The sequence below is a fragment of the Cervus canadensis genome, chromosome 15 (genome assembly GCF_019320065.1).
Source record: "Cervus canadensis isolate Bull #8, Minnesota chromosome 15, ASM1932006v1, whole genome shotgun sequence".
Taxonomy (NCBI): Eukaryota; Metazoa; Chordata; class Mammalia; order Artiodactyla; family Cervidae; genus Cervus; species Cervus canadensis.
Genome location: NC_057400.1, coordinates 18359191 through 18382802, shown reverse-complemented (window position 1 = coordinate 18382802; position 23612 = coordinate 18359191). Strand labels below are relative to the sequence as shown.

Sequence of the window (23612 nt, the reverse complement as noted above, 5' to 3'; positions counted from 1 at the left end):
GTTCAGCATAAAACTGAACTGATGAAAATTCAACAAAGAACACGACTAATCCAAAATTTAAGCTCTTCTATTATACTCTTTGATCTTCGAAATCTATCTAAAAGGATCCCTTAGTGGAAACCTAGAATTGGTCTCTCTTTAACATGAAATAAATTAGATTCAAGCTATTCTGACCTTGAAATCTTCAACACAAATAGAAGGTATATGCCAAGCATCGGGTGCACATTAAAGAGACAATCCAGACTTTTGGAAGTAAAGAAAGAGCTCATTTCAAAATTTCCTCTTAGATCAAGGTAGTTCTTTAGTTTAGATGGCAAAGTGTGGCTCTGGGGAAGCTTCCGGAACACCCAGCTCACCAGGATTTGCCTGACAACCCAGTGACTTCCTAAAAGGAGACAATCGTGTGCATTTTGCTTTTGATAAAGAAGTCAGCAGAGAGCAGCAGGTGCTGAAGGCAGACTCCCAAGCAACTTGTTTGCATACTTGAATGTGACTAAATAAACTCTGTCTCCTCTTGTGGTCCCTGCCCCACTGCCATCACTAGTTGGAAAAAAGAAAGCGGCTCATATGAAAGACAGCTGCGGGCACACCATTTTAGAAGAGACAAGGCACAGATGTTTTTCAATGATAGTTTCCAACCTTTTCAGCGCCAAGAGTTTAGTCTCTTTTAAGAAACAAGTTCATCTGTGCCACATGTTGTGGCTTTTGACTATTCACTGTTTGTTGCTTTTAGCTTGTGCTGTGTGGGGATTAAGGCATGGTTTAAATACAGAGTTCTCTATCTGGCAGGGATTAGTGATCAGAGAAGAGCAGTGCTGGAAGACTAGACCTGGAAGGCTGGAATGGGGAAGTAGCTTGAGGGCTGGTGGGATGGAATGGAATGGAATAGACTGGAACAGAATAGATAAGAGGAATAGAACAGAACCATGAACTGTCTCAGCATGGTTCTGGTGGTAGCTGCCTAGGCCTAAAAATTCAAGGGTGTGTCCTATTCTTTGTACTGTTCATTTTATTTCTTAAAGGTTAAGGCTGGACACAAATAAATCAGAAAAATAGTCCTTTTTATATTTTTGTCTGGAGGTCCTGATATAGAGCCTTGGATGCAATGGGTATGCAAAAAAGGCTTGTGAGATTAAACCCTGAAAAGCCTAGTGAAGAAAACACCAATGACATGAACAGCATCACTTTGTCACTGAGTTCTGACAGAAATACCTCCTTCGTGGCCTCTCTTCTTTCACCCCTCACTTCCCTGCGAATACTTGTTATTCTCCATCTCATGACTTTTTTGTTTTAACATAGCATTTATTGATGTGTGTTACTTTTGTGCATATTTATTTATTTGCCATCTGCCTGTCTTTCTTGTCATCACCATCTAGTTCTTTACCAGGATATTAGTTTTATGAAGTCAGGGGACTTTGTTTCCCTGGGATCTTATCCTTTCTATACACATGTGTTTTCAGCTCCTGGGAGAATGCCTGGCTTTGGGGAAACTTCCAATGAGTAGTTGTGAAATATGTGAGTAAACTTCTCTACAGCCCTGCCTTCAAGAACAGAAGTGAGAATAGGAGCATCTCCATATAATTTATTTTCCACACTATCACTTTTGACAATGAAAGTATACACCAGTTGGTGTCAGGATAATAGGTGTAAACTTTATAAATTTTGGTTGACTATAGAAAGAAAATGGAATACATATACCTTTAGAATCCTAGAGGGTTTGCCAAATATCAGGATAATGGAATATTTTTTAAAAGACACTATTACGTCTTAATTTAGGAGATCAAAGCATCTAAAGGTCAAGAAAGGATTCACAAGAAATTATCCTAGCAGATCCTTAGAAGCTAGCTAGAAATGATTTGTAACTAGTGCTATATTTATATGCCAGTAGAAACTATCACATGACTGCCAAGTGCTTTATGCAATTCATTCTGTGCCTGAGTTCACACAGGGACTTTCCTTAGGGAACTTTTGATTGTTTATTATTCTAAATATTAGAAAAGATGAATTTAAATTCAAACTCTAATTGCCTAAAAATCTCCAATAGTGGGATTCAGACTTGGAGAGGACTTTCCTTTGTTTGTTTTTGTTTTTCTACTAGGCTAACAAGGTCTGATGAGTCCACAGCACTAACAGAACTCCTTAAAAAAATCAAAGTAATATTTTATGGTACCAAACTTACAATTTGGGGTCCTGTTTTCAAAGGTTGTGTATCAGCATAACATGAAAATCTGTCATGTTTCACTGACTTTGTACAGTGGCAGAATTAAGATTTGGGGACAAAAATAATAATAAATAGATCTGTCTCCTTGCATCGAACACATTCTGGACTAATGATACCTAAGACTTATGATGTCAATTAGAGAGAGAGGAAAATAACCACTAGCAGGGTTTGACTTCCTTTGGGCTTGTGATCCAGTCTGCAAGCTCTTCCCCTTCCGGCTTTTTTCCCCCTGTGGTCCAGAACCACCTGTGTACTCAATCACACAGTCATGTCCAACTCTTCGTGACTCCATGGACTGTAGACCTCCAGGTTCCTCTGTCCATGGGATTCTCTTGTCAAGAATACTGGAGGGGGTTGCCACGCCCTTCTCAAGGGGATCTTCCTGACCCAGGGATCAAGCCCACGTCCCCTGTGTCTCCTGCACTGGAAGGTGGATACTCTACCACTGCACCGCCTGGGAAGCCCACGGAACCACATGGGCAATGACGAATGTTGGCAGAGATTCCCCTGATGTGCCGTGTAGTGTGTTTGATGGGAACTAGAGGGGTTCACCCATGAAGAACTCAAACAAGATCACTGACTCCTTAGACAAATATGAAAATTGATCCAATTTATACATATTAAAGTAGTAGTGAGTGATAGTGGGGGTAACAGTGAGATATTACATGGGAGGCAAAATGTAAGGAAGCAGACACTCAAGATTATGAATGAAATATACTACGTTGCAGCAGAGAGATCCAACATGATAACGGAGGGTGGTGGGAGCAGAGAGACAGGCACCGTGAGATCCTACAGGTCCTGTGGTCTGTGCTCACCATACAGGACTTCATCCTTTCTCTGCTTTTTTATGCTACGCTTTACCACTGTGAGAGTCACGCCTCCTGGCAGAGGCCCATGAGCATAAGACTACAGGGCTCCTGGCTGGATAATCAGGGTGGATCACCCTGGACAGGGTAGCAACCAGTTATTCACATCGCTAATGCAAATTATTAGTGCAGGGTCAGTGCATTCATTTCCACATATTATTACCGACTTGCTTGCTGTCTGTTGTCCCTCAACTAGATTGTAGCTATCAGGGGATCATGGGCATAAGGAAATTGTCTATTTTCCCCTCACTGCTTTACATCCAACTCATTGTACTATGAATGGCACATTAGTAGTTATTTAATGGATAAATTACGCAAGTCAGTAGAAAAACAATTATTCAGATTTGCATTTTCAAAACATTGCTTAGGTTGTGATTGTAATGTATGGACTTTGAGTAGGGTGAAGGACGAGATGTGAGAGTAGATGATGAGAGAAACTGAGTCTGGGGGATCATCTTTGTAAAATCCGAGGGAGTCTCTGCTAAAACTCTTTACTGCTGGTGGGTAGGAAGGTGGAGATGAAAATTAACACACAAAAGATACCCACGCCATGTCAGGTACTGTGCTCTATGGCTACATATACTTCATAGCACTTAATTCTCAAGTCCTAAACAAAGCCTCTAATGTGCATGAATTCCATTTTAGAGATGAAGCAGCTGAGACTCAGAGTAAGTCATTTGCCTAAAAAGCTACAATTCAAACCTGGATTTACCCAACCTTAAAGTGGATGCCTAACTGGAAACTACGCCATGCTGCCAATCAGAATAATTGAGAAAATAGTTTAGGTCAATCACTGAAATCTTGGTCGTAAGATTTACCACTTGGTTTCCTGATGTGCTTCTACAGGCTCTCAGATGTGCAGGAAATGGCATGTTGTTATCACCAGACATCGTGAGCCTCATATTTTCGAGTGATGATCTTTGAGGAAGTAAATTTCCTTTCCTTAGCTACATTTTCCTAACACATATCCTGAGTACTGCTGTCAGCTCTGTTCTCTCCAGGCTCTGAGAGCTGAGTTCACAGAGGAGTCCCTCTTCCATGCTGTAGCCTGCCTCAGTTCCTCAGACAATCCCAGCTAAGGCAGAGAAGTACTAATAGTCCCAGCATATTCATTTGTGAGTAGCTTAGAGATGAGCCTATATCCCAGTGCCATATCCAGTCACAGAGCGTCTAAAAAATTCCTTCCAGCTGTCTTTGTTTGGTGATCAGGTCCAGGGTTTTCAGCCCATCTCCCTACCAGATTCCATGATTCCTGCAACATGCAGTTCTTCCTTCTCCTCTACTTTGTGATTATGTATATAGCAGGATTTTCCCTAGGTCCCTACTCCAAACTTCTCTCATTTACCTTAGATAAACTGTAGCTCTCTTTTTGGGACCAGAAACCTATCCTAAACCTCAGCTCTGCACTTTGCTGGTACACACTCCTTGTTCTCTTTACATGCGCACATGTCTTGGTCCCTACTTCAGCCTAATGGCTTCAGTGCCATCCATGTTGCCATTTACCTAGCTCCCGAGCACCAGCTGCCTTCTGCATTCCCTGCCATTGTGCATTACTTACCTGGACTTTGGTATTAATTGCTATTTGTTCAGCAAAGGTTTCTCCTCCCTTTCCTCCACAGGAACTGTTTCCTCCATAGTACTGTTGCTAAGAAGTGACTGGTCATCCAGAAACTACATTTCCTGCTCTGCTATCTTGCACTGAACTGGAGAAATGGGGCCAAATATTATTCAGTAAAATAAAGATAGTAGAGATGTATACAACTTCTGCCCTGGTCCATAAAAACCTCCATAGGACCAGCTTGATATCACCTTCCAGAAAAACTTGATTATGTTAAAGTGGTAGGGCCTCCATCAACCTGTGTTCTTGATGGACTCTGTGAAGCAGAAACTAACCCTCCCTTTATGTGAGTGAAAAATTAGTCTCTAACCTATGATACTAGGGGCTTCCCTGGTAGCTCAGCTGGTAAAGAATCTGCCTGCAATGCAGGAGACACTGGTTCAATTCCTAGGTCATGAAGATTCCCTGGAGAAGGGATATGCTGCCTACTCCAGTTCTGGTCTTCCCTGGTGGCTCAGATGGTAAAGAATCCGCCTGCAATGTGGGAGACCTGGGTTCGGTTCCTGGGTTGGGAAGATCTCCTGGAGGAGAACATGGCAACCCACTCTAGTATTCTTGCCTGGAGAATCCCCATGGACAGAGGAGCCTGGGGGGCTACAGTCCATGGGGTCACAAGGAGTCGGACACGACTGAGCGACTAAGCACAGCACAGTATGGTACAAAGCCACTGTTCTTAGGGGTTTACCTGAAACAAGAGCCTGTTTGACTTATTGAACACACACATCTTCCAGAAACCATGGAGGCCAACATTTTTTGAGTTGGCTGAACTTAGGACCTTCAGAATAAACACCATCTCACAGGGCCAGCACCCCCTCTGGTGTCTGCCACTGTTACCAGGCCAGTTCTTCACCCTCTGCCTTGTACTACTCAGACATAAAAAAAAGTACAAAATAATGCCACATGCAGCAACAGGGATACAACTTGAGATTATCATACTAAGTGAAGTAAATGAGAAGGAGGAAGACAAATACCATATGAGATCACTTGTATATGGAACCTAAAATATGACACAAATGAACTTAGAGATCAGATTTGTGGTTGCCAAGGGGGAGGGAGTTTGGGATTAGCAGAGATAAACTATTATATGTGGAATGGATAAGCAACAATGTACTACTGTATAGCACAGGGAGCTATATTCAATATCCCATGATAAGCCACAATGGAAAAGAATATTAAAAAAAAAGAATGTCCATATGTGTATAACTGAGTCGCCTTGCCGTATAGCAGACATTGACACAGCACTGTAAGTGAAGGGTACTTCAATAAATAAAATACAATAGAACAAAAGGACTGTTAAGAAGTCAGGCTCTCTTTCTCTGCTCCCCTGGGTCAGCCTCATGTGGCCAACATGCCTTACGCCCATTTATCAAGCTATGGCATACAAAGAGATACTTAAAAACTCAACTGTTTCATGGAAACCAACAGAGGAAAGCCACATACCTCTGAGGCCACAAGTCTGTGAGCACTCTGTCCAAGCTGTCCATCCCGACAACTGACAGTTGACCACACACTCCACCAGGCAGTGACGGTTCATCCTCTGCGGCTTCTCCAAGTTACGCTGCAGACGGGAAGGAAATATGATTGTACTGGAGAATTCATCGCAATGTCAAATCAAATCACTATCCTTTTGTGGGATAATAATCTCTATTCTGTGAGAATAATTTTGCTGTGTTTTTGTAAGAAAAATAGCCTGGCTTATAGAAACTGATGGCAAGTCTAAAAAAATGATGATCCTCACTTCATGACATAGAAACTTGTCAGTCCAAATTTCTTTTGATAAAACCTTCAACTCAACTCTAGAATAGACCCACATTTAAGGGACCAGGAAAGCAGGCAATTATGTTACACAAAGATCTGTCCTGTCACTCACCCAGCAAGGAACCAGAGGGATGTCTCAGTGCTAAATTCAGGCATCTTGCCCTCTGGATAGACCGGTAGTATATAGAGAGCTCAAACTAACAGCAACCTAGGCTAAACAATAAGTAGAAGAATAAAACTGAAATCAACAACCCATCTAAAGTTCATAAAAAAGACTGATTAGCTAAAAACATAAATATGATCTTAATCAAGGGAAAAGTTGATGATACCATTTCTTTTCCTCTTGTCCTCTCTTAAACCCACATCTAGGCAAAAATCACACATTTTCTAATGGCCAGTGTAGAAGAGGTCTTACTGAAAGAGTAAATCATCCGAGAGACACAGAAAGAATACCAAAGTGTTCAGTTTTAGGAATTGCACATTGTGTGACTGAGGAAAATGCTAACATTCAATATATGCTAAATGTTAGCAATGTCCATACTGAGCTAAAATTATTGATTACAGCATGATTATTTACTACGTGGGCAAACTAGAAATGACCACATAAGATCTTTGATCCATCTGAGATATGTGGGTATTCTGCTTAGGTTAATAATTTGGGACTTTAAATATTTGTTGAACATGTGGTATTTGGAAAGAAGAGAAACTAATTTTTCTATTAATGAATAGTTTATACTGCTTTTATATCAAAAGGAAAGATTTACTATGTACACTAAATGTACATTTTTGACTTATTTGAGTTGTTGTAGGTTGGTGATTTATTTTTCTTGAAGCAGACAACAGTCTTGAGGGGGAGATGAAACAAAATGTTAGAAGTAAATCACTGACACTTGTTAGAATTCTGTATTAACCAGTCTCAGAATTTCATTAAAAGGAACATCTGATTTTACATGGTCTAGTTTCAGGGGTACTGTTGGTCCATGGTGATACTGTTAGTTGAAAGAGATGTTATGGTAATACTTAATAAGGTTAATAACTCAGGATGGGTGAGGAGGTTTTGTCTGATAATTTTAATTTTCACTTGTGGACTCTATTTACCTAAGGAGAATGAGACAACTTTTGTCAGTTTGCTAAAGACATTCCCATGAAACCTGAGTTCACTGACCCCACACATTTCCAATTATTCCAAAGATTGTTTTAGTGATTCTTATAATGTGATAGCATATGGTCATCTTTGTTTCTAAACTGCCATCATAGTGCATTTCACTTATATGTTGGGGAGGAAATGTCAACTTTTGGGGAAGAGATTTGATTATAGCTTTTGTCCAAATTGCACATATTTTGTGATGGGGAAAAATATAAAATTACAAAAATTCAAAACCCACCAACTCTACCCAACTTCGTAGAGAGACATTTAGCTTATTTTAAGAAGAAAAATGCACTGTGTTTATTGCCTAGCAAACATTTGCTAAGCAAATTAGCAGAGTATTCTAACAGCAAGTATCACTGTGCATCTTACATGCAAGGGACAGTGTTTCCCACTTAGGCAAATTGAATCATCTGCCCAATACCAAGAATCAATTTTAGAGTCAATTGATGTCAATTGTTAGTTGGCAAGCAAGTACATCTAACTAAGTTCTTAGAAATAATGAAGAACTATATTTTTAATGAACCCATTTCTCCAATGCAAAATGACCTTTCCTGTCATTTTAACTAAGTTCAAACTCGTGAGATGTAACTGTATAATACTAGTACCACTTACTCTAATTGAACCTAAGCTGTGATGAGAAGAAATTGGGAGGGTCATTTTTAGTGAGCATTGTGAAGGCTGCAGACCACTATTTAAGAAAATAAATAAATAAACAAAGTCATGGGTGTGGGGTCCAAACACACATAACTTACCTGCTCGCATTCGTCCATGGCAACGGGTTTGCCATCACTGCGCACACAGCTCAGAAGGCGGGTCCTGAAGCCTTGCCCACAGGTTGCATTTTCACTCAGCTGGCATGTACTCCACTCTACGGGCATAGGGTGACCACACTGAGTTTCAAAGTTATGACCATGTGAGCAAAAGACAACAAACCTTTGATTCTCTGCATCAGTGGAGAATAGTGTACACAGAATCCTAAAATCATTTTAATGTGGCTTCAAAAAGCATTATGCAATTCTTTAATTACAAAATAATCAATCAATCAGATCACAAATAGAAGTGAATTTGCTTTCTTGAGGTCAGAAGCCAAATAGTTTATAGAAATCATCTCATAGTTGGCCGAGGTAGGAAAAGGAAAAAAAACCTAAGCACAAAGAACAACCAGTTTGGAATCATCTATTTGCTGGGTGTAATTGAGAAAGAAAAAAAATACAGAAATGATGTTAGTCTGTGATATCAACTTGAAGATATTTTCAATGAATAAATATAATTATTTAAACCATTTGGTATATTTGGTACAGTGGAGCCAAGAAAGGTACCCCCAAAAGGAAAGAAGTCATGATGAAAAGGGCCATTTTGAAAACTCTCACTTTAATAAAATTATTCTCTCATGAGAGAAGGTTTTGTAGATTTGGCTAACTGTATTACAAACTCAACAGTGAGAGTTAGAATAAATCATCCCATAACTAATTCTTTTAAAAAATTTTATTTTGGTGTGAGTAGAAAAAGAGATCCTCAATCATATACAGTGAGAACCTCTCTAAGAAGATTTTTCATATTTGGTAGATCATCTAAAAGTTAAATAGGAAGAGCTAGTCCATGTATAGCAAAATCAGCATTTTAAAGACATGCTTTTTCAGTAAAGCAAATTTTATTGTATTTTTGGAAAATTAGTATGAAAACTAATGATCTAAAGGACCTTTCATGAAAGAAAAAGGACAAATACAGCAGGTCAACTCTCACCTATATAGACAGTCTCATAGAATTTACTAGAGGTTTTCTACATGAGAAATCTCAGCAGTGCCACTGTGACCTCAGTGGAAAATTTGTTTCAGAAAAAGGCAAATGTTTTGCCCCTTCAGGCAGCTGGCCATTTGGTTATCAGTACTGAAGTCAATGCTGAGACTTAACCTGATTCTGCATCTCGTGGCATTCCGTGTATCACTGCTGCAGAGAACAGATCAATGTAATTATACAGTCCTTTAGTTTCCGACACTGAACACAGGGGTATGCCGTGTCTGAATAAGGGTCTCTAAAATATCCCTGTCCAGTCAGGTCTACCAGTTGTCCTTGGTGAGCCCCATAGAGCAAGTACATCACAAGCTTTAGTTTCTTGAAATAATAAAAGCCATGAAAGAGCTGCCTTCTAGGACAGCACGATTCCGTGGTTTGTGGTTTACAGCCATACCTGTTAGATTGTACTGGAACTGGAAGCAATTTTCATTGAGAAGGCAGGGCCGCACCTGTGAGTCTTCAGCACACGTCCTCGAGCTCACGGAGGGCCTCAGCAGGTGACGGGTTCTTCTCTGCGTTGTGTGAGGATCACACGACTGTGAAAATCAAAGAGCAGGCAGAGTTAGAAAGGAACTCATGTTTGTTGATAAATTGAATGTGCTTATCTGTATACATAGAGGCACATGTGCAACACCTACAGGGAAGAGACTATTGAAGAGAGTATGAGACAGAATATTTAGAAAATAAAATCATTATGGGGTTCAATGTAAGTATTTTCTGGTTTTTCTACCTGACAACTCTTTCTTGTTCTACATTATGATGAATAATTAGGCACGTGGGGACCATTTTCACTCACTGAACACACTCTGTACTCTCAAATCCATTTGCCATGTAGCAAGCGATGAATGCATTTTGAATGTATAAATGAATGAGAAAAGGAAGACAATGTCCCTTCTGCCTCCAGCTAGTCTAGCCCCAAAGAAATAACCACACAGAACACTTTAATGAGAAAATATTTTTTAAAAGCAGAACAAAGAGGGGGAATTATGAAATCAATATTGCCAATATAACAAAACTTTCCTCTTATTTTGGAGGCCCTCTGATCCATAGATTAGTCACTTCATGCAGTTGCCCTTTCAGCAAAATAAATGCATAAATAGGAACTTCAAAAATCTCCCGCAAAAATCACTTTACTTATGGGTCTACATGTCCTCTTATCGCCTCAATTCATATGACATTCTTGAGCCAGGTAAACCTACCTGCCATCTGTCATCCATCCACTCTACTCACAGAGGACTGTCAGAAGCTCTCCCTATTAGAATAATCTCCTTTCCCATGTCCTATATCCTATCCTCCTCCTACTTCTTCTTCAGAACACTAATCAAGACTTCATCATTGACAGTTTTTCTTTTAATAATGACAAGTTCTTCTCTTCCTTCCTAAGCAAACTTCCACCCATGTTCAAGAATTACTATACAGTACTTGATTCCAAACATAAACGTATATGTTACATCTGCCTTTATGTGATCATTCTTTGTTTCTTTATTACTCCATCTCCTCCTTTTCTTTATAAATTCTTTGAAGACATAATAGATCATGATTTCTACTTCTTGTGTCACTCCCTGAAAATTCTGGTATATATTTGACCCAGTGGTTGTTCGGTAACACCATTATATGTGGTGAAGACAACATAATTCAGATCCAGAAATCTAGAGACACATAGGTGTTTAAACCACAGGAGAGAGAAAAGTCTCTGAATTCATGTCATCAAACCATCACTGCAATATTTGGGATTTTTTAAAATTTTTATTCCTTTACCTTTTCAGATACATTAGCAAGAACACAACCTGTAAACTTAATTTTGCCTGCTAAGCAAAATGATAATGTTAGAATACACTGAAATACATAGAAAAATGCTACAAAATTCTCTTCTATTTTCAAATGTTTGGAGCCATTGAAACACATTTACTATTTATGTGGCTTTATAGTTGGATAATCTGTCAATACTTATAAAGTATTTTTACATTTTAATTATATCAAATTGCCTCTAGATGATCAAGAAGGGCCATTGAAACCAGGTAATTATTCTTAATTATCTGCAAAGGAATCCCATCCCAATGCTTACAAATAATTTACTATTAATTCAGCAATTAATTTGATTGTTCTCATGAGAAGGAATGATAACTTAAATGATTTACCACTGAAAGAAAATGAAAGCATCTTAAAAGTTACTCCTGATTAGTGTTCTACTACTTTTCTACCTTACAAATTCAATGATTGAACAAGGTGAATGTGTGTAAGGATTTATGAACTTGCTTAGTCTAAAGCATGAAATAAAACAGAAAATTACACACATGAAAACATGCACACACAATTCAAATTATGTAACTTTGAACAATTCACTTATATATTCTTTATCTCAGTTCTTCATCTAGACCTGGGTGAGAAAGGGGCAGGGGCATAATATGGTAGTCTTTAAGAGTTCAGTTCAGTTAAGTCGCTCAGTCGTGTCTGACTCTTTGTGACCCCATGAACTGCAGCACGCCAGGCCTCCCTGTCTATCACCAACTCCGGGAGTCCACCCAAACACATGTCCATTGAGTCAGTGATGCCATCCAACCATCTCATCCTCTGTCATCCCCTTCTGCTCCTGCCCTCAATCTTTCCCAGCATCAGGGTCTTTTCAAATGAGTAAGGTCTCCGCATGAGGTGGCCCAAGTATTGGAGTTTCAGCTTCAGCATCAGTACTTCCAATGCACACCCAGGATTGATCTCCTTTAGGATGGACTGGTTGGATCTCCTCGCAGTCCAAGGGACTCTCAAGAGTCTTCTCCAACACCACAGTTCAAAAGCATCAATTCTTTGGCTCTCAGCTTTCTTTATAGTCCAACTCTCACATTCATACATGACCACTGGGAAAACCATAGCCTTGACTAGATGGACCTTTGTTGGCAAAGTAATGTCTCTGCTTTTTAATATGCTGTCTAGGTTGGTCATAACTTTCCTTCCAAGGAGTGAAGTCACTCAGTCATGTCCAACTCTTTGTGACCCCATGGACTGTAGCCCTACCAGGCTCCTCCGTCCATGGAATTTTCCAGGCAAGAATACTGGAGTGGGTTGCCATTTCCTTCTCCAGGAGATCTTCCCGACCCAGGGATTGAACCCTGGTCTCCTGCATTGTAGGCAGACACTTTACCATCTGAGCCACAGGGAAGTCAAGCGTCTTTTAATTTCATTGCTGCAGTCACCATCTGCAGTGATTTTGGAGTCCCCAAATATAAAGTCAGACACTGTTTCCACTGTTTCCCCATCTATTTGCCATGAAGTGATGGGACCAGATGCCATGATCATAGTTTTCTGAATGTTGAGCTTTAAGCCAACTTTTTCACTCTCCCCTTTCACTTTCATCAAAGGCCCTTCAGTAGTTCTTCACTTTCTGCCATAAGGGTGGTGTCATTTGCATATCTGAGGTTATTGATATTTCTCCTGGCAATCTTGATTCCAGCTTGTGCTTCTTCCAGCCCAGTGTTTCTCATGATGTACTCTGCATATAAGTTAAGTAAGCAGGGTGACAATATACAGCCTTGATGCACTCCTTTTCCTATTTAGAACCAGTCTGTTGTTCCATGTCCAATTCTAACTGTTGCTTCCTGACCTGCATACAGGTTTCTCAAGAGGCGTGTCAGGTGGTCTGGTATTCCCATCTCTTTCAGAATTTTCCACAGTTTATTGTGATCTACACAGTCGAAGGCTTTGGCATAGTCAATAAAGCAGAAATAGATGTTTTTCTGGAACTCTCTTGCTTTTTCAATGATCCAGCAGATGTTGGCAATTTGATCTCTGGTTCCTCTGCCTTTTCTAAAACCAGCTTGGACATCTGGAAGTTCACAGTTCATGTATTGCTGAAGCCTGGCTTGGAGAATTTTAAGCATTATTTTATTAGCGTGTGAGATGAGTGCAATTGTGCGGTAGTTTGAACACTCTTCGGCAATGCCTTTCTTTGGGATTGGATGAAAACTGACCTTTTCCAGTCCTGTGGCCACTGCTGAGTTTTCCAGATTTGCTGGCATATTGAGTGCAGCACTTTCATAGCATCATCTTTCAGGATTTGAAATAGCTCAACTGGAATTCCATCACCTCCACTAGTACCTTCCCTCATACCTCACACTCTTATCAGTCTCTATGTCTGCTACATATGCTTTTAAGATGATACTTAACCATGTAGAGTTTAATTATCACTTTCTAGAAATTAATATACTGAAAACCAGCACTGTAGCTAACTCTCTTACTAACACTATCCAGAGAAACAGGCAAAGAAGGTGAATGAAATCCACAAACACAATCCAACCTAATTTCAGATGGTATCTGTATATTCTACCTTATAAAAATTGCCCTAGCACTGCTAACAACTGATAGATGAATTAGTGTTTCTCCTTATTCTTTTCTCTCTGTTCGCTCTTTATGGGAAGTTCATAAAGTAATGACTAGGTCACAAGGCAGATGGAGGTCGGCTAAAAAAAAAAATGGATGACAAAGGAGCCTTATATCTAGATGATTTCTTTATTGGATCAAAACTCTTCAAACATAAACCTGAATCTCCTCTCCCCTAGAGTATTCATAAGAAGACACTGTCAACTTCCTAAATAGAGAAGTGAGAATGTGATGTGTGGATAACTAACCCCAAGTCTACTTTAAATCAGTCTCATTATAAAGGACAAAGTTAGATAGCTAAAGTTTATTTACTAGGGAAGGAGATGACCAATAAGAACCAGTAGTATCTGGTATATAAGTCCTTTTATGAGATTAGGTTTTTAAACTTTGAAAACCAGCACTTATCTTAAAGCTTAATCTTACAATATAATATTGCACCTTCACACTTTTTTCTCTCTTAGCAATGAAGCCTGTATCCCTGGGCCTGACCTGAATATTTGTATTCATCTGTCAAAATTAAATCAGATATTCCCTCTGAGAGCCTCCACTGATTTATTTGCACCTTTATAAGTGGAAGATGATGCTGAAGCTGAAACTCCAATACTTTGGCCCTCTGATGCGAAGAGCTGACTCATTTGAAAAGACCCTGATGCTGGGAAAGATTGAGGGCAGGAGGAGAAGGGGATGACAGAGGATGAGATGGTTGGATGGCATCACTGACTCAATGAACATGGTTTTGGGTGAACTCTGGGAGTTGGTGATGGACAGGGAGGCCTGGCGTGCTGTGGTTCATGGGGTCGCCAAGAGTTGGACATGACTGAGTGAGTGAACTGAACTGAACTGAAGTGGAATCACCTTATCAAGTAAGCATTTCCACTCTACTTGTATTGATACGTGTGCATTCCTTCCCATGGGTTAGTTGGAGAATGCGTGTCTTAATTTTCTTGGACATTGAGAACCTTGTTCTGTCTCTGACAACAGTATGTAGATAATAAATGTTTGGTGTAGGATAATGTTTGGTTATCCTAAAAACTAAATAATGAATGTTTGGTGTAGGATAATTTGCTTCTTCCTGGGTAATAAGACTGGATTTTTGTAAGCTGCCTTAGTGACAAATGGTTAACCCTGGACTGTGATCACATTGCCTAAATATAAGGTTTCTCCATAGGTTTGCTTTCTTGATAAAAAGAGAATATAATATTTTCTCTCCTTCCCATAGTTTTCCCATAAAATCCAAATGACAGCTCCCAGAATAATAGAATCTACCTTTAAATTGATAAATTATAACAGTAAATGAGTTTTAATTTACCCATGTAAAAATAAAAGATACCTTAGATGCTATATCCTAAATAAATCCAGTGAAGAATATATAATGTGGTATTTTTCTAACACTAAACTATTAATATTAACAATGATAATTTAACGAAACCTGGCATAAGTCCAGGTACTTGTGAATTTAACTCACTCTCTAAATTTCTTGTCTGGAGATAAGCATGAATCCCCAAGGCCTGGCCTTGTCAGCTTTCATCAGATATTGAAATCCAAGGTTTTTATTCTGTTACAGAATGGAAAATTCTAATAATTCTGAGATGGTCTCTCCATTTAGCTAAGTAGCTCTTTCTCTATCTTTCATGAGGCAAAAAAGGGAATATATATGCTATGAAGTTGAGTCTTGTTTTTTTTGAAAAAGTGGGATAAAAGATGCCAAATACTAATATCAATACTATGTAAGGAAACTTCCTCAGAGATTCTGAGAAAATGGTTACAGAAGTGGAAAAAAAGAGTTTTTTTTGCATATCACAGTGCAACAAGGAGAGCAAAATCAAAACCATATAGACCAACCATATGCTTAGTAAAATTAATGACAACTTGTCTTCACAAACATCAAAATTTGAATAGGAGGGGACCAAGGGCTAAAGTTACAGAACCTGTGTGATATCAGCATCCAGCAGGGGAAAGGAGAAGGTAAAAATGGGGTGTCTGGTATACCCCCAAAACACCAAACTGGAAGACTAAAGCATGGAGTAGGAGGCTTTTGCATACTCCAAAAGCAACCAAGTATCAGGAACCCACGGAGAGGTTCTGGGGGCTGATGAAACCTGAGTCCAGTGAACTCTCAACACGATAAGTCAAAACTGCCTTCCAGGACAATTTTCTGCACTGAAAAAACTGGTGGGAAGAGTTTCCAAATTGCTCAGAACAAGAGGACTAGCAGTGAAGGAAAAGAAAGGGCCAGTAAACAAAGCTGGAAGGAAACAGATCCAGAAAATTTCATGAATCTGCTAAATTTTTGACCACTCAAAGCAAACGAACAATAGCAGAGACCCCTGGACCATGAAAATGAAATTAGGTAGAAACAAGTCTCAATCACAATTGCTTCTAAAAGTTCATAAAGGTTGATTTCCCAGAAAAATAAGTGGAGATGGAAATCAAATTCAAGTCCCACAAAATGGTGTTAAGAGGAAAAAGTGGATGAAAGAATAATATCTCTATAGATAAGAAACTGCAGAAAAAGACATGCATAAAAAACAGATGAAAACTCCTATTTAAAAAATAAGCAGTTGGTCATTTCGGAAGTGACAAAATATGAAAGAACACATAAAACACAAATAAAATACAAATGTTAAAGAATGAGAGAAACTATATAAAAGATATGACCATTTTAAGTTTTATTACATTTTAACATTTTAACTCATGTTGGTGTAGTAGAGGGACTATTTTCTGTGTTATATGGAATACGGCAAATGTATAATTATGAAATATTCTATCTCCAGTATCTTTGAAAAAGTGGATTTTAGTATAAAATAAATGAGATATAGATGTAAGACAAAACTTAAGTAACTACCTTTAGTTCATCAATATGAACTCAAAAAGTATTTCACCTTCAAAATAAAGGAAATAATAGCATATATTTCAAAACTGCAGTCACTGAAATGGTCTAGCAGCTGTGGAACCCAGTAAGTTCGGTATCCCTGAAGTTCTTCTTGTGGCACCAAAGAGTCATTTCCACTAAAAGAAGCCAGGGATTTTTTTTTTTACTTATTTTTATTAGTTGGAGGCTAATTACTTTACAATATTGTAGTGGTTTTTGCCATACATTGACATGAATCAGCCATGGATTTACATGTGTTCCCCAAGCCAGGGATTTTTGGAGAGAAACAGCTGATTCTAAGTCTGGCAAAGAAAATGTATAAAATAAGCCTGAAACATCTCATAGTGGATAACAAGGGGGCTAACAAAGGCCACCAGAGTCTTTACTAAAGTGTTCATAGAACAAATTTAAAAAACACTACAACTAGGACAACCTGAGCATTGATATAGGTGATAATTGAAAATGGTTAAAATATATCAAATTTATTTAAATCTATGATTTCATTATGATACAAAAATAGTCACATATAGTCAAAGATGCTAGGTAAACAACTCCTCATTGTGAAAACTGGTAAATAAAAGGTGAATAAGTATTTTTCTTGCCTTTTCTATACATAATAGAGCAGTAGGTTTAAATATCAGTTGGGGCAAAAATTTCTCCTTATAGTAGTACTCCCACAAGTAAATGAGAAAGATTAGTACAATTGGAAGCTTGCCATTTTGTGTTTCCTAAATGATAGAGAGTTTAAGCTTTGACCATCGATGTTAGCCAAGCACATAAAAAGCTATAACCATACATTATGTGCCTCCTAAGAAAGAGCACATCTTCTATGAAGGAGTCTTGCCAAAGACATGAATCTGACTAAGCCTCTGCATGCAATTTATGGGAAATTTAAGGAGAGAGGAACATGTTAAACTTCACCACAAGGATGCAATTTAAGAGACATACTGGGAAATTCAGTAGAAAAGGTGACCCATTTCCTTACCAGTAAATTGCTGGGAAGAAAAAAAGAAAGCAACAAAAGAAGCTAGGTTAAAAGAGATATAAAGGCATATGTAAAAACAGGCTTGAGTTAATGGCTAGCCCACTCAGACTACAGATCTAAAGGGAAGTAAGAAAAAAGATTATCATAGAAGTCTTTACAGAATTTAATTTTAAGAGAGTGAGGAGGATATAACCTGTGAAGTCCTTTGTGAGTCGCTGGCAAGTTTCTACTTCCTAACCTGGGTGGCTGTTTCAACAGTGTTTGCCTGAAAACTAAACTGTACAATTTGTTTTACATGGCTTTCTGTATTTGGAGAAGGAAATGGTAGCCCACTCCAGTATTCCTGCCTGGAGAATTCCATGGGCAGAGGAGACTGATGGACTACAGTTCATGGGGTTGCAAAGAGTTGGACACAACTGAATGACTAAAACTATATATATATATATATATATATATATATATATATATATATATATATATATAACAGATAACTAAATAAGTGCCTGTTGTATAGCAGAGGAAACTCTACTTAATTCTCTGTAATGACCTATATGGGGAGAGAATCTAAAAAAGAGTGGATATATGTATATGTGTAATTGGTTCACTTTGCTATATTCCTGAAACTAACAGAATATTATAAATCAACCACAGCCCAATAATTTTTTTAAATTAACATTTAAAAAAGTTTTAAAAAATATCTCCTATCATGCTGGGAAATTTAGGTGTCTTTTCATTATGGGATTTCATAGTCTCCTGATGCCAGTTTTTCCCAAAGTATATTATATTCTACAGTGCATTCATAGGGGCTGAGAAAAAAGAGATTCATAATCAGATCCATTTTGGATATATTGAGCTAAATAGTCCTAAAGAAGGATTTTTGTAACACTGTTGTTAAGTCATCAAAATCTATTCTCTCCTTTCTTCCAGTGCACTGGACTGGACCATATAACCCAGCTTTCCTTGCAGGTGGGTGTGACTAGGTAACTGAGCTCTGATAAATGAAAGGTAAATGGGAGGCTATGTGTGACACTCCACCTCTCACCCTAAAACCTCCCACATGTGTCCTCCATGCTCTTCACCCTACAGGGAGCAGGGATGGTGAAGAGTAGAATGGTTTTGAAAGCCAAGCTTGAAGACGGCAGACAATCTAGTAGCCTGCATCCCAGGATGACTGTATGGAGCAGAGAGTGTCCTTTCCCCACCAGCAAATCCTACTTAGGAGTGTTTGCTGGGAGAGAAATAACATTATATTCCATTTGATGAGCTACAATTTGGGGTTATTTGTGTTTCCAAATTATCTATTATTATTCTATACATCAGGCTTCCCCAGTGGCTCTCGTGGTCAAGAATCCACCTGCCAATGAAGGAAATGTAAGAGACATGGGTTCAATCCCTAGATTGGGAAGATCTTCCAGAGGAGGGCACAGCAACCCACTCCAATATTCTTGCTTGGAGAATCCCATGGACAGAGAAGCCTGGCAGGCTGCAGTCCATAGGGTCACAAAGAGTTGGACACAACTGAAACGACTTAACACATATTGTTGGACTGATGGGGTTGAAATCTTGGCTTAAACCTGGTTAAGTCAATTAGACTTAATTTCCTCAGAGGCAAATTTAGTAAACACTTTTGTTTTATAGGGAGGATGAAATAACTATACTTCCTTCTAAAACCTTAAGATGTTCTTGTAAAATATAAATCTTTTGGGGAGACAAGGCATGAGCTCTTGGAAATCCAAAGCATAAAAGCAAAATCCTCCCTGAGATGATGATTTATTCATTGGTGCAGTGCCTTGCATTTAATGTATTCTCAAAAACTATTTGTTTAAAGTGAATGGAGGGAATTCCCTGATGGTCCAGTGGTTAGGGGGAGAAGGAAATGGCAACCCACTCCAGTATCCTTGTCAGGAGAATCCCGTAGACAGAGGAGCCTGGTGGGCTGCTGTCCATGGGGTCGCACAGAGTCGGACATGACTGAAGTGACTTAGCAGCAGCAGCCAGTGGTTAGGACTCTATGCTTTCACTGCTGAGGGCCTGAGTTCAATCCCTTTGTTAGAGAACTAAGATTCCACAAGCTGCATAGAATGGAAAAAAAAAATCTTACTAGAGGAGTTCTTAAGGATAACAATTGATTCCTATAGATAATAAGTTAATAATCTTGTAATTTATCACATTCATTTATGTCTTTAAATCTGCAAGTCCATGTTTCCCACAATGTGTTATCACACAGTCCACGTGGACTATGTTCTTTTAGTTAAGTGGGTCAAAATCAGCAATAAACCACAGCATGGGAAATATCTGTCATATATTCAGAGTGAAAATGATTTCATGGAACATTTCAGATATTTATATCTGTATCTATATATAGATCTCTCTTCCTCTGTCTCTATATATGCATATATATGTCTCCATAAGTAAGTGACATGATCATTTGTGACATAAAATGTATTTCTTACTATATGCCATGGTCAAAAATATTTAGAAGCCACTGATCTAAGAAAAATGGTTATAAAAATACCTTTTCTATTAAATAGCCTGTCACGGTCATTATTGAAAAACTGTTGTTTTTATTACATGTGCTTAGTCATTTCAGTTGTGTCTGACTCCGCAACCCCCTGGACTGTAGCCCGCCAGACTCCTCTGTCCATGGGGATTCTCCAGGCAAGAATACTGGAGTGGCTTACCATGCCCTCCTCTAGAGTATCTTCCCAACCCAGGTTTCCCGCCTTGCAGGCAGACTTTTTACCATCTGAGCAACCAAGGAAGCCATAGGCATGTGGTTTTTATTTTGCAAATATGAACTGTAACTTTTTTAAAGAGGTGAATGTTCATTATATTTTTATTTTCACAGTATTTTTCTTTATCATAAAAACTTTTTTCTTCTTTAAATACAGGATTAATTTCAGGATAAAACAATTATTAAATTAAGTTTGTATCTAGTGAACCCACATTTATTGTATGAGATCAAATAATACAACACTGTGCTCCAATATGAAATTTTTAAAAAGCACAATATGATTCTTAAATGTGAACCTGAAAGAAAAAACTTAATTTCTTAAACGTCTCTTTCTCCATAGGAAACAGGCACGGTGGGCGCGGGGAGGGAGGGGGCAGGTGGTGGGGGTGGTGTTGGTTGGTGCTTGTGCTCTAGTTGGATAAATTATACCCAGCAGGACGGGAGAGTGAAGGAAGTGCCTGGGTTAGCTCTTTATGTACTGGAATAGCAATTCCATTCAGAGTACTCACTTTCACAGGGGTCTTTGTGACATAATAAAAAGTAGGATCAGCACTCAGAAACTGTTGTTCCTCATTTAGGCATAAGCTAATACACTGTGATCTTAGCTCTAAGGGGGTACTCCCACAGTAAGGCACAAAGAACAGTCCAGCACCTGTGATGGAATTCCTCTCATTTAACTATCTGGGCATTCTCTTGACCTGAGCCAACCTCTTTTGCAGATACACCCAATACCAGCAGAGTGGTTCTCCACATGTGGTCCCAAGACCTGCAGCATTAGCATCACCCGGACACTTGCTAGAAATGCAATTTATGCACCCCATAAAAATTTCTGGGGGGACATTCCCAACGACTACAGGGGTGGGGTTCAGCAACCTGTCTTTTAAGAAGCCCTTCAGGTGATTCTGATATACTCTGTAGTTTGAAAGCCACTGTCCTCAAGCCAGCTTGAATTCTCTATGTACAAAATAACAGACTCCTCATTTTCCCATACCACATCTTTCTCTAATCCTTCCTATCTCTTAATGACAACTCCAGCCATCCAGAGGCTCAGTTCAAAAACTCTGGAGTGATCTTTGATTCTTATTTTCCTTACATCATACAACCATACCTTGAGCAGATCCTTTCAGCTCTAACTTCAAAGTAAAACCCATGTTCTAGCAGCTTCTCACCACTTGCACCAGTTTTATCCTGGTCAAAGTCACCATCACTTTTCACTTGGATGATAACAAATGACCTCCCATTTGATTCTTCCCTTCCCATTCTGGAGATCATGTCCAATTCTGGGGCCAGAAGTATCCTTTTAAAATAATCAAAGTTAGATCACGTAACTCTTCTCCTCAATGGTTTCCCAACTTAGCATGAAAACCAAGTCCTTTTCTCGGGTCTACAAAGTCCTCCCCAGTCTGTCCGCACTGCCTGTGAGTGCTCAAAGCCTCTGTGCTCTTTGTTCACTGCCTCAGTCACCACTTCAGCCTCCTGGGTGTTCCTGGACAGCGCCAGGCACTCCTGGTTTCTGGGCTTTTGGCCTTGCTCTTCCTTCTGCCTGCCATGTTTTCCCTCCTGCACCTGTAGGATTTGCTCCCTTACTTTCTTCAGGCCCCTGCTCAAATTTGAGAGGACTTCTTTGACCAGGCTACATAAACATATCAGCAACTCCTCCACATCACTTTTTGTCTTTTTCCCCCTCCATATCACTTAGTACTAACTGATATGCCATATAATAAGCCGGTGGTGTTTTTTGTTTGTGTGTGTGTGTTTAATGGAGTATAACTGCTTTACAATGTTGTGTTAGTTTATGCTGTACAATAACATGAGTCAGCTATATATATACACATATATCCCTCCCTCTGGAGCCTTCCCCCACACTCCCCATCCGCTCCTCTAGTCATAGCAGAGCACAAGCTGAGTTCCCTCTGCTATACAGCATCTTCCCACCACCTGTGTATTTTACACCAGGCAGTGTATAAACGTCAGAGCTGCTCTCAGAGTTTGTCCCATGCTCCCCTTCCCACTGCCACCCACGTCATGTCCACAAGTCCATTCTCTATGTCTGTGTCTCTATTCCTGCCCTGCAAATAGGTCCATCAGTGCCATTTTTCCAGATTCCATATGTATGTGTTAATATATATATGTGTTTTTCTCTTTCTGACTTACAGCCTCTAGCTGCTGTTTATGTGTTTTGCTTGTTTTTAATCATCTCCCTCCCCTCTATTAGAATGTAAGTTTACATTAAAAAATAAAAACCCATTTAAAAAATGGACAGGGGAACTGAATAGACATTTTCCTAAAGAGGAAATCCAGATGGTCAACAGGCATATGAAAAGGTGTTCAACATCACTAATCATCACAGAAATGCAAATCAAAACCACGAGATAGTCTCATTGATTACTGATATTTCCAATACCTGGAATATGCCCAGGTCCATAAGAAATAGTCAATAAACAGATTTCCACAAACAGTGTACCAATCATAACCTAACTCCTGCAAGGGCATTCTGACCTTCTCATTGGCTCAAATTAAAAAAGAAAAAACACTGATCACATTTATCTCTTCAGGAGTTTGTGATATTTAATGAGTTAAAAGGAACTAATGAATGTAAGCATTCTGAGTTTCTGGAAATTTCAGATTTTTCAAGTGCAGTGAACTCTATTATTATTGTATTTTGCACAGGTCAAAAGATAGCATACAACAAAGGAATGTTTATGATGACATCACAGCAAACCTGATCAGAAATTAAAATACTGTAAACTAAATTACTGGTCAACCAGAAGGGCCACAGGTCAGATTCTTGAGTCCTGCAATGATTTCTCTATTTATTCTGATACTTTACCCTATATTTGAGGGGTCCAACAATACCTGCAAGCCCATGTAAATCAGAATAGCCTCTTATAGCTTCTGCTTGTCTTTGGAGAGATTAAATGGATAATAACAAGAGAGACCGAGACTATATTTTGGATGTGTCCCATTATATCCCAGAAATAATAACCACCACCACCATTTTATACTGTGAACACACACCTAGCATTGTGGTGAGCATTCTGTGAGGATTATCTCCTAAAGTCCTTCAGTCTGCCAGTAATCCAGGTGTGATTTGAATATGTGTGCTTTTATAGATGATGAAACTGAATCTCAAAGAAAAAAACAACCTTATAGTAGGCACTCAAACCAGGATTTTAATCTACGAGGGCTACTTTGCGCCTACCTTCAACTGATCTACTTGTAAAGCAGCAGTACTTGTCGACC

General features: G+C 39.0%; 1 protein-coding gene across 1 annotated transcript in view; it reads right to left on the bottom strand.

Annotated features, from left to right (window-relative positions):
* THSD7B (thrombospondin type 1 domain containing 7B) overlaps positions 1-23612 on the bottom strand; it is a 993808-nt gene that overhangs the window by 40055 nt on the left and 930141 nt on the right. Inside the window, exons 18-20 of the mRNA XM_043487921.1 lie at positions 9802-9943; positions 8366-8481; positions 6146-6263 (exon numbers count right to left, since the gene is read on the bottom strand). Of these exons, the coding sequence (XP_043343856.1) occupies positions 6146-6263; positions 8366-8481; positions 9802-9943 (376 nt within the window). The remainder of the gene's footprint in view (positions 1-6145; positions 6264-8365; positions 8482-9801; positions 9944-23612) is intronic.